At 54.5% G+C, this 12,135-nt stretch overlaps 1 protein-coding gene and 1 pseudogene across 1 annotated transcript in view; both read left to right on the top strand.

The window, feature by feature from the left end:
* The window catches only part of rusf1 (RUS family member 1), a 73,125-nt gene extending 67,402 nt beyond the window's left edge, over positions 1–5,723 (top strand). The window contains 3 exon segments of the mRNA XM_055645340.1: positions 485–555; positions 931–1,091; positions 5,534–5,723. Of these exon segments, the coding sequence (XP_055501315.1) occupies positions 485–555; positions 931–1,016 (157 nt within the window). The 3' untranslated portion in view covers positions 1,017–1,091; positions 5,534–5,723.
* Positions 5,724–11,506: 5,783 nt separating this feature from the next.
* On the top strand, positions 11,507–11,597 carry LOC129703820 (U2 spliceosomal RNA; annotated as a pseudogene).
* The last annotated feature ends 538 nt before the right edge of the window (positions 11,598–12,135 follow it).

Here is a 12,135-nt window from a genome sequence, read left to right as displayed (position 1 = left end):
ACATGCCTCTTCACCACGACAAGGTAAGATCCGAAGAGGTACAATGTCTACAGCTCTGCCCTCATCAACCTCATTACAGCAGCATGGTGGCGCAGCGGTGGAGTTGCTAGCTCACATCAGCAGAGACCCGGGTTCAATCCTGACTACGGGTGCTGTCTGTACGGAATTTGTTGTATGTACTCCCCGTCACCTGTGTGGGTTTTCTCCAAGATGTTCGGTTTCCTCCCACACTGCAAAGACATACAGGTTTGTAGGATAATCGGCTTGGTAAATGTAAAATTGTCCCTAATGTGTGAAGGATGGTGTTAACGTGTGGAGATCGCTGTTCGGTGCAGACTCAGTCGGCCGAAGGGCATCTCAAAACTAAACTCAACCTTTATGGTCACATCTTAAAAAAACGAATCCACATATTCTAGATATATTCTATATGGAACTTAACTGAACCTCTCTGTATCTTTCCACGATCTTTAATATCTTTCCCCAGCACTTATGAACTTAAAAAGGCCACAGAGAATAATACAAAGAATTATTTACTTGGAGTACATAAAAAGAAGGGTGAGTACTAATTATTAAATACAGTCCTGGAGGGGGAAGGGGACGGGGGACGGGGGGGGGGGGGGGGTCTGATGCACAGTTATGCCCTGGTACAGAAGGGAGCCGAGGGGATGGGGGGAGGGTGAGAGGGGATGGGGGGAGGGTGATAGGGGAGAGGGGAAGGGGGGGGGAGGGGTTAGGTAAGGGGAGGGGGAGGGGAGAGGAGAGAGGGAGAGGATGAGGGGAGAGGGGAGAGGAGAGAGGGGGGGAGAGGGGAGAGGGGGAGGGGGAGGATGAGAGAGGAGGGGAAGAGGGGAGGGAGAGGGGGTGAGGGGAGGGGAGACACAGGGGGAGAGGGTAGGGTAGGGGGGTCTGACACCTGTGTGTTGTTGACAGGTGAGGTGTGTGTATCGTTACGGGAGGGGGATCGGGAAGCCTCGATGTGTTACAAGCTGCGTTCCATGCGGAATTATTGTTCCTGATCCTGAACCGCGATCTCTCCGAGTTTCCCATGGAACATCGTAAATTAACAGACCTGCAGCGAAATGCAAGAGCAGGTAAGAATGCAGATCTCCCCCCTCCCCCTCCCACCACCATCCCCCTCCCACCATCCCCCTCCCCCTCCCCCCATCCCCATCCCTCTTCCCTCCCACCCTCTCCTCCCTCCCCAGTCTATCCCCCCCCTCCCCATCTATCCCCTGCCCCCATACCTCTCCCTCCCTCCCTCTCCCCTCCCCTGTCCCTCCCCCTCTCCCCTCTCCCCCTCTATCACCCCTTCCCTAATCCCCCCACTCCCTGCCCCTCCCCTCTCCTTTCCTATCTCCCCTCTCTCCCTCAGTCGCCCTCTTTCTCTTCTCCTCCCTCCCTCGCCCTGTCGACCCCCCTCCACCCTCTCCCCCCACTCACCCCCCTCTCCCCCCCCCCATCTGCCCCTTCTCTCTCCTCCATCTCTCCTCCCTCCCCTCTCTCCCCCCCCCCCCTCCCTCCCCCCCCCTCCGCACTTCTCTCCCCCCCTCTCTCCTCTCCTTCCCCACGTCTCTTTCCCCTTCCCCTCATTCCTCTCCCCCTCTCTCTCCCCCTTCCCCCCCCTCTCTCTCTCCCTCCTCTCTCTCTCTCTCTCTCTCTCTCTCTCTCTCTCTCTCTCTCCCTCCCTCCCTCACCTCTCTCGCTCTCCCTCTCCCTCTCCCTCCCCCCTTCCTTCCCCCCCCCTTCCCTTCCCCCTCCCCCCACTCCCACCCCCCTCTCTCTCCCCCTTCCCGTCGTTCCCTCTCCCTCTCCCCTCCCTGCCCCTCTCCTCACCCCTCTCTCTCACCCCCTCTCCATCACTCTCCCCCTCGCACTCTCCTCCCTCTCTCACTCTCTCCCCCCCCTCCTGCTCTGCCTCTCCCCTCCCCCCTCTCTTCCTTCCCTCTCCCCCCTCTCTCCCTTTCCCTCTTCCGCTCCTCCCCTCCCTCCCTCACCTGCTCTGCCTCCCAACTCTCTCTGCCTCCATCTCTTCCTTCCCTCCTCTCTCTCCCCTCCCTCTCCCCCCCCTCTCTCTCCCACTCTCTCCCCCCCCTTCCCCCTTCTCTCTCTCTCCCCCTCCTCTCTTTCAACTCTTCCCCCCCCCCACCCCTCCTAATCCCTCCCTTACTGACGGCCACAACTAAAACAATCGTTAGTCATGAGGGCTATTTTTACAAAATAACTACATTTTGAAGTATATCTAAGTGAAGTTTCTTGGATGCGGCCTTATTAGATAACAATGCGGCATTCCAACATGAAAAGGTTCCCCACCCCTGATCTAGCGAGTGGAGTGCCGCAAGGCTCAGTGTTGGGGCTGCAACTATTTACCATATATAATTAATGATTTGGAAGAGGGAATTAGGAGCAACTCAAGCAAGTTTGCAGATGACACAAAGCTGGGTGGCAGTGTGAACTGTGATGAGGATGTTAGGAGGTTGCAGCAGGCAGGTTGAGTGAGTTGGCAGATGCGTGGCAGATGCAGTATAATATAGAAACAGTAAATGTGAGGTTATCCACTTTGGTGGCAAAAACAAGGGGGCAGATTATTATCTCAATGGGGTTAGGTTAGGTAAGGGGGAGGTGCAGCGAGACCTGGGCGGCCTTGTACACCGGTCACTGAAAGTTGGCTTACACGTGCAGCAGGCAGTGAAGAAAGCTAATGAAACTTGGCCTTCATAACAAAAGGATTTCAGTATAGGAGTAAAGAGGTTCTTCTGCAGTTATGTAGGGCTCTGGTGAGACCACATCTGGAGTATTGTGTACAGTTTTGGCCTCCTAATTTGAGGAAGGACATCCTTGTGATTGAGGCAGTGCAGCATAGGTTCACAAGATTGATCCCTGGGATGGCGGGACTGTCATATGAGGAAAGATTGAAAAGACTAGGCTTGTATTCACTGAAGTTTAGAAGGATGAGGAGGAGTCTTATAGAAACATATAAAATTATAAAAGATAGACAAAAGTGCTGGAGAAACTCAGCGGGTGCAGCAGCATCTATGGAGCGAAGGAAATAGGCAACGTTTTGGCCCAAAACCCTTCTTCAGACTGATGTAGGGTGGGGGGGGGGGGGGGTGGAGTCATGAAAGTCATGAAAGGAGAAGAGGGAGGAGCCAGAGGGCTGAGGGAGAGCTGAGAAGGGGAGGAGACAGCAAGGGCTACCGGAAATTGGAGAAGTCAATGTTTATGCCGTTAGGGTGCAAACTGCCTAAGCGGGATATGAGATGCTGCTCCTCCAGTTTCCGGTGGTGCTCACTCTGGCCATGGAGGAGGCCCAGGACAGAACGGTCAGATTCGGAATGAGAGGGGGAATTGAAGTGCCGGGAGATCGGGTTGGTTAATGCAGACCGAGCGGAGGTGTTGGGCGAAGCGATCGCCAAGCCTAAGCTTGGTCTCACCGATGTAGATTACCTGACATCTAGAGCAGCGGATGCAATAGATGAGGTTGGAGGAGATGCAGTTGTTCAAGATGGAGACGCATAGAATTATTAAAGGACTGGACAAGCTAGATGCAGGAAAAATATTTCCAATGTTGGGCGAGTCCAGAACCAGGGGTCACAGTCTTAGAATAACGGGTAGGCCATTTAAGGCTGTGGTGAGAAAAAGGTTTTTCACCCAGAGAGTTGTGAATTTGTGGAATTCCCTGCCACAGAGGGCAGTGGAGGCCAAATCACTGGATGGATTTGAGAGAGAGGGTGGAGAGAGAGGGGCTGGTGGAATCAAGGGATATGCGGAGAAGGCAGGCACGGGTTATTGATTGGGGACGATCAGCCATGATCGCAATGAATTGCGGTGCTGGCTCGAAGGGCCGAATAGCCTCCTCCTGCACCAATATTTTATGTCTATGTCTCTCCCCCCTCTCTCGCCCTCTCCTCTCTCTCCTACTCTTGCCCCCTCTCCCTCTTTCTCCCTCTCTTCCCCCTCCCTCCCTCACTCTCTCCCCTCTATCTCCCTGTCTCTCTCCCCCTCTCTCTCTCCTCCTCTCCTCCCCCCTCCGCTCTTCTCCCCTCTCTAACCCCTCGCCTCTCTCTCCCCCTCACTTGCCACCCTCTCTCTCCACCCTCTCTCCACCATCCCCCCTCCCTACTTACCCCACTCTCCCACCTCCCCAACTCTATCTCCCACCCTCCCATCTCTCTCTCCCCCTCCTGCCTCTCCACTCCCCCCCTCTCTCTTTCCCCTCTGTCCCCCCTCTCTCTCCCCCTCTCTCTCCCCACTCTCCCTACCTACCCCAACTCTCCCTCCCTCCTCCCTCTCCTCTCTCTCCCCCCTCTCTCTCTCCCCCTCTCTCTCTTCCCCTCTCTCCCACTCTCTCTCTCTCTCTATCTATTTCTCCCTCACTCCCTCTCTCTCTCCCCCCTCTCTCTTCCCCCCCTCTCTCTCTCTCCCCCCTCTCTCTCCCCCCTCCCTCTTCCATTCTCCTCCCCTCTCCCCCCCCCTCTCTCTCCCCCCCTCTGTGTGTTTAGTATCACGTGCACCAAGGTCCCAGTTGTGTTCTATCTGGTCAGCAGAAAGACTACACATGATAACAATCAAGCCAGCCCTCCCTCCCTCTCTCCTCCCTCCCTTCACACCCCCATCCCTCCCCCTCACTCTCCCCCTTCTCTCCCTCCCTCCCCTTCACTACCCCCCTCCCTTCCCCTCACACCCCACCCCTCTCTCTCCCCCCCTCACTCTCCCTCCCCTCCTCTCCATCATTCTCTCCCTCTGCCCCTCCCTCCCTACTGCTCCCTCTCTCCCTCCATTCCTCTCTCCCCTCCCTCTGTCTCTTCTCCCCTCCCCCTCTGCCCCACTCTCCTTCCCCCTCTCTCTCCCTCCCTTCCCCTTCCTGCCTCCCTCTCTGCCCTCATCCCTCACCCTTCCATCCCCCCCCTACCCTCCCCCTCTCCCCCCCCCTTTCTCTGCCCACCGTCCCCCCATCTCTCTTCTTCTCTCCCCCTTTTCCACCTCTCACCGCTTCTTCTCTCTCCCTATTCCTTCTCTCCCCCTCCCCACTCCCCCTCCACCGTCCCCCCCTCCCCATTCCCCTCCCATCTTTCCCCATCCCTCTCTCTCTCCCCTTCCTCTTTCTCTCTCTCCCCCCCTCTCTTGCACTCTCTCCCCTCTCTCCCTCCCCCAGTCTCCCCTCTCCGTCGCATCTCTCCCCCGCATTTCTCTCCTCCCCTCTCACCCCCCCCCCCCCCCCCCCCTCTCTTCCTTTCTCTCTCCCCTTCTCACTCTCCCCTCTCTCTCTCCCCCTCCCCCTTCTCTCTCTTCCCCCTTTCTTACTCCCCTTTCTCCCTCTCTCTCCCCCTCTCCCCTCTCTCTCCCCCCTCTTTCCCTCCTTCCTCCATTCTCCCCCTCTCTCCCCCCCCTCTCCTCCTTTCCTCCACCTCTCTCTCCCCTCTCCCTTGGCCCCTCTCTCCAGCCCCCCCCCCCCCCCCCCCCCCCAATCTCCCCATTTCCCACCTCTCTCTCCCCATGCCCCCCCCCCCTCACTCCCATCTCTCTCTCTCCCCAGAGATGAATGATCGACTCTGGGGGCTGGTGTCAGACACACACTCCGTGATGGATGAGCTTTGGACTCCTCTGCTCCGGGGAGTATCCTCCAATGGCTGGGACACACAGAGAGAACAACTGGGGAAGGAGGAGTGGAGGGGGCGCTGGGGACTGGTAAAGTGGGAGTGATGGAGGGGGAGACAGAGAGGCAGGGAAGAGAGGGGGGAGGAGATAGTAGGGGGGGGGGGGGGGGGGGGGGGAGAGAGAGAGAGGAGGGTCGGGGGAGGGTAAAGGTTGATTCCCACCCCCCTGAATGTGATTGCAATAAATGTTGGGTAAATTACTGCAAGGAATTGTCATCATTTAAATCCTCCCCCCCCCCCCCCCCCCCCCCCCCCCCCCCCCCTCCCTCCCTTCCCTACGTGCTGTTTCCCAAATCAACCAGAATTGCTCAGATTCTGTGCTACCTCATTTGGACCTTGATGATGTAGTGTATACATCCAGCAGTTGTTGCACGGCTCTCGTGTGAGGGAGTATATACACAAATAGCAGCATCCTAAGGTTAAGTTTCAGGATACTGAGTTGGATGATCAGCCATGATCATATTGAATGGCGGTGCAGGCTCGAAGGGCCGAATGGCCTACTATTTTCTATCCTCTGCAGTGGCTGGGCCCTTTTAGCCTTTCCCCGTTCTCATCATTCCAGGCAGCCGCCTGCATACATAATATGTCCCCTTGAATGGCCGCGATGGTCCTGTATGCCACTTCATGGTGCGCGTGCAGTTCCCAAACTTCCTTGCGGCAATGGCAAGTGGCATCAATTGGTTGCTGTGGACGAATGGCCAATTTGAGTCATGGGATCTTCTAGGCTCTACCCTCATTTATCATCCAACCTGCTCCAAATGGGGGTGTATTTCATCCCGCAAAGATTGATCTGTTCCCCTCTATTGGTTGAGGGACAGACTTCCTCGGGTTATCGGAACCTTTACAGGTTCGTTCCAGGCAACCACTGCCTCGGACATCATTACGGAAGCAATGAGCAGCTCGGACCTCTGTGAGATTAAGGGGTATGCGAAAAGAGGGGTCGTCCTCCTCCACTTGTACAGGGAACCTGGTTACATACCCAACATTCACTTATATTACTGTGGCAAGCAAACTCATAACCCATGAAAATAAATACATTCTTTCCTCTGGTCCAACCCACTCTCCCCAGTCCCAGCACAACAACAAGGAGCTCCAGTCTCATTCTTATCTTTCAGTTTTCCAATGCGCTTGCAGTCAGTCAGGTGTATCCAACGTGGGTGATCCTCAACCTTCACCACAGTCCAGGAGGACCTGGTGCAGGCCTTTCCACCTCGGTTGTCTCTTGGCTGTACCTGGGCTTTTCATATTCCGTTGGCAATGGCTTCTGTGCCTCTTGTACCTGAGAATGTAGAACTGACAAGGCATTGGTTAGTTGTGCGCATGTGATCAATTCATCGCTGAGCGCGGATGGAATCAAATTAACCTCCACACTCTGCTGCCCCTAGGGGACGACTGTCAGCAGGGGTCAATTTGGTGGCTTTGTGTGGGGTGAGCCTCATTTCAATGGGCCAGAGGCTGAACCCTGATCCAACTCTGTCGAGTTTCTCCCACAAATTTGGCTAACTTAGTTTTCAGGGTCCCATTTGCCCTTTCAACCCCTCTGGTAGCCTGTGGGTGGTGTAACAGTGAAATTGCTGCTTAATATTAAAATGCTGGCACAGTTCCTTGTTAGTTTAGCAATGCAACTAAACTAAGGCCTGGTCCCCCAACACAACCCCATTCCCCAACGCAATATTCTACCACTCACCCATAGCCCCTAACTGCGCAGGCACAGCTCATTTCCCCTCATCCCCCAGCACTGTATCCTCTTCATGTGTGGGAGGCGGGGAGGCTGTGGAGTGAGAGGGGAGTGGGGGTGTATGTAGGCAGGGGGGTGTAGGAGGGGGAGAAAGTGTGGGGGAGGGGGTTGTTGGGGGTGGGGTGCGTATGTGTTGCATTCTACACCTGAGGGAGGGGGATGACTTCAGGCAGGTGCTGTTGGGGGCCAATGAGGGTGTGGGGGAGCGTCCTGCAGCTGGCGGAGGGGGAGGCTTCAGGCTGGGGCTGTTGAGCAAAGATCTTAGAGCAGAGCAATATAGGCTACTCCTGCGAAATACAATGGGCTGTCGTGTAGTAGCTACGGAGGGGATCCTGGGCATTTTTCCCCGCCCATTTTAGTAACCGGAGCCTACCTGACCCGACCCGACTCGCAGTGTAATCAATGTTGCGGGGCAAGAGTTTGTGTGTGTGATATAGGGTTAGATTCATAATTCTGTCAGTTCAAACTTCTTGTCAAGAATAAAATTTGACTCTGGTAATTGTCTTTTTTAATGTTTTTTAAATCATTTCTTTTTAAATGGCTCACAAGCAGTGTTTGAGTTGATTTTGTAGTAACCGGAATCGACCCGACTCGCAGGGTAATTGACGTTGCGGGGGAAATTATGGTGTGTGATATAGGGTTAGATTCATAATTCTGTTAGTTCATAATTCTGTTTATTCTTGTTAAAGAATAAAATGTTTATCAACACACATACATGAATGTGATATAAATGTATATAATCATATAACACACACAATTATATTTCTTCTGATCCAATGATGAACTTTATTTCAGACTAGACAAGAGACCTTAAATAAGAAACATTGCAAACCTCCCCGCAACTTCACACACACTAGGCGCTATCCCACCCCTCAACTCTCCCCCCCCCCCCCCCCCCGACACCCCCTCCCTCGCCTCCCCCCACACTACAATGTCTCCCCCCTCCTATGCCCCCCTCTCCCCTCTCCCGGATGGGGGGGGGGGGGGGGGGCCCCACACCCCTCACCCCGGGCCGCTCACTCCCTCTCCCTCACCCCGGGCCGCTCACTCCCTCTCCCTCACCCCGGGCCGCTCACTCCCTCTCCCTCACCCCGGGCCGCTCACTCTCACTCCCTCACCCCGGGCCGCTCACTCCCTCTCCCCGCTGCGGAAACAAAGATCCGATCTTTGGCCGGAAGCAAGATGGCGGAACAAGATGGCGGGGACTGGTTGCTAAAATGAGTCCTATAATCACCAATGAATAGAGTATAGATAGATAAATAGATGGGGCCCATTATCAGAGATAATAACAGTTGGTAGCCCAAAGTGAGGTATAATTTCCTTCAATTACAGCGTTACCCTGGTCTCAGCCATGGCATTGAAGGTTGACAAGGGTTTAATCCATCGACTAAACAGATTTATAATGGCCAGACAATATTTATAACATTGCGCCAGTGATAACTCAATAAATTCAACTTGTATACACTCAAAAGGTCGGCCTGGCATTGGTGTAACCCCTTTAGGGCATTTTATAATCGTGCTGAGGTTATTTCTTTTGCAAATCTCACATTCCGAGGCTTGCATTAAGGCCTCTTGGCAAATTTTGGGATGCCCACCAGGTTTTTTTTACCATTCCTACCATTCCCTCCTTACCCGTGTGAATAAGGGACTGTATATACGTCGATAAAACAGGTAGTAATACATCAGGTATACCAAATTGCCGAGAGGGATGAGCCCGGGGAGTCAATTGCGCAGCCCTCTCGTTTCCATAGATTGCGTTGTGCGGCAGAGGTGGCCCCCCTGCATTAACTGAACATCACCCATGTCTGGCAAGGCCATTCTGCGGACAAGGAGTCACGGTTCTGTTTGGACCATGGAGTCAGTTACATGCAGTTCAGGTCGTAATATCTTCTAGAGCGTTCCGGCGGGAAACCTTATTCCCCCCCCCCCCCCCCCCCCCCCCCCCCCCCCCCCCCCCCCCCAGTGTGGGCCGATGTCTCCGAAGTTGTGCGCCACTCTAAATGAATAGCGGAATTCCATGTATAAGTTTATAGATGTGACACATGCTCTTGAAAGGGCAAACAGTTCCACCTGTTGGGCTGACAGCGGGCTTTGGAAGTGGGCAGCCTCAATAATGGTGTTATCGTCAGCGACTATAGCATAGCCTGAGGCACGGCGTCCATTCTCAGGGATAAGAGACAATCCATCCACAAACCATGTGTGGTTAGCCAGGAGCAGGGTTGGGCCATAGTCATTAGATGATTGAGTTCTGTGCAGTTGGGTGTTGGGCCCGGGCGATGCTCCAGCAGGTGTTTATCAGTGATACATAACAACACACACATGGTTCCATTAGGCAAACAGGAACATTCAAACAGCCAGCTGCTTGCATCTGGCTCCGCTAGCTTTGTGTGAGAGAGAGAGAGGCTGTGCTTTTTTTCTCTTCTCTGCAGTTGAGAAGTTTGAAGCAGCCTTTCAAGGATTTTGGCGATGGAGAAGGAACAGAGCCAGAGGGACTTCATCGGTTGACTTATCGTTGGACTGCTGAAACTTTCCTTTGCTTACGGATTCCTCCACCAGTGTGAAATTCCTGAGTTTTCTCTACACCGCCGCGGGTGTGAGTGTCGTTGGCGGACTGCAAAGAGTGCCTGGAGATAGGCACTGAGGGTAGGAAAGATTTTGGTGTCTTTGTCGTTTTAGCACCGATTCTCGGCCCTAAAGTCATTTTGCAAAGTGCGGCTGCCTGGCTAAATGTGAAGAAGGTGCTTTTGCTTCTGGCGAGACTGTAAAAGAGCTTCCCAAAGGTTGCTCTCGGCTGTGGACGAACTTGGGGACTTTCCCTGCTTCAGCTGGAGGTTTCCTTCTGCTGCTTGTCTTAGACTGTGACTGCCTCTGGGACTTCACGTGGAGCTAAGCTGCTGGGGTGCCTGGAGCTGGTTTGTGCCACTGGCAGGATGGCGATGGCTGGGGCGCAGCTAATGGTCCAGAGCCACGCAGCGGTGAAATCAGCGGCGGCTACGAGGCCGTTTGAGGATGAGCCTCATGTTGACTTGGATTGGAAAAGATTTGGTATCTCGGTTCAAACTGGTCCCATGTGGACCAGGGGGGCAATTACGAAGGGCATGAATGACCTTGAGCGGGAGGTTATTGCCTCTTCCGAGCCCGAAAGAGGAAAGGTTGAGATGATACTAAAGACCCGGGAGGATGTGGCCCTAGCGTTGGAGAGGGGACTCTCAGTGGGGGGGTGGGGGTCCCACAGACAGGTGGATCCATGGATGTCCAGGGTGAGACCGGTTCTCCTGCGTTGGTGCCCCACATGTATTCCGGATGCAACACTTCTTCCACACCTGTCTACGTTTGGGGAGGTGCGGTCTAAGTGCTTTAGGCTTATGCACCCCGGGGGGGACCCGGATGAAATAGGGGTCTTCAGCTTCAAGAGGAGGGTGTTCATGAAGGTTGGTGAGGGGGAAGGCGCTGAGGGGAGCTTCAAGGTGGAGTGTAGGGGTCTCCCTAGAACTGTGTGTTGGAGTTGGTGAAAGGCACGGTGTCATGCATGTGGTGAGTTTGGACATCTCCGTAGGGAGTGTCTTAATCGCGGGGTGGCTGCTAGAAGTTCTAGTGCAGCAGCCCAGGAATGCACTACTGGCCCATCCCGGGTGGCTCATCATGCCTCGGTGGCCCGGGGTGGTACTGCTGACCAGGCTAGGGCTGCCAGCTCCGCCTCGGTGATCCGGGGTGGCAGTGATAGCCCATCTGGGGCTGTAAGTTCCGCTTTGGGGACCCTGGGCAGCGATGGCCCCAGCACCCTATGTCCAGAACCTGTGGTGGTGGCTGATGGCGATGCGCAAGGAGAGGGTGAAGGGGGAGGGGGGGGGGGGGGGGCGGGGGAATGGGAGTTGCCGAAATGGAAAGGGAGGAAGAAGAAATAGCCCACACAAGCAAGTCAAACGCAAGTGGGTGGGCACTTGGCTAGATCTGAGACCACCCAAGGGGCGCCTATCAGCTCCAGTGAGGTCCAGAATGCACCTGCTGTGGCCCAGCAAGGAGCTAAGGTGGTTCGGATGGGGTCAGGGAAGGTAAAACGTGCAGGTGGTGAAGTGGCAGTGGGTATTGTGGAGGAGGAAGACCATTCCGTTATGGAGCTTCTCGGCCTTTTGGCTAAGATCAAGTGTAGTATCTGTTCTTATCAGTGGTAAAAGAGAACATCTGTTCTTGTTAGAGCAGTCCTGGCGGTCCGTTAAGGACAAGAGCTGCAGATTGCGGTGTAGAATCGTACCAATGGCAGCTGCAATTGGAGCGAGAGGACAGAGTATCCACAATACCCTGAGGATTAGTGTAAAGGACCTCAGCGAGGGGATTCCCTTCTCACGAGACCTGTTCATGAAGACGGTCTTGCTGGAAACCTGCAAGTTTGAGGCCAAAGACATCTACTGCCTCCAGGACTTCACAGGTAACAGATACTACGATGTTACCTTCATGCATCCGACGGGATGGCAAAAGTTTATGAAAGATTTCCAGGAAAAGGGGAATGAAGCTCCGCTGTCGTTGCTGAAAGTACAGCCGCTCTTCACCCTCCCAAACCAGAAAGAAAGGATGATCACGGTGCACATGTACAACCCACATGTGCCCGTAGTGGATGTCCTCACCTTCCTTGCTCGCTACGTCGACGGAGCAGGGAACTGCGTGGACGTGAAGGACCTGCATGGGAGTTGGACGAGCAAGCGGCAGGTCAAGGTAAAGCTGAGGGTGGACAAGGACGGAGCTCTC

The sequence above is a fragment of the Leucoraja erinacea genome, chromosome 14 (assembly GCF_028641065.1).
Source record: "Leucoraja erinacea ecotype New England chromosome 14, Leri_hhj_1, whole genome shotgun sequence".
NCBI classification, from domain to species: Eukaryota; Metazoa; Chordata; class Chondrichthyes; order Rajiformes; family Rajidae; genus Leucoraja; species Leucoraja erinaceus.
Note: the sequence above shows the minus strand (reverse complement) of the source record. Positions and strands in the feature narration are given on the sequence as shown.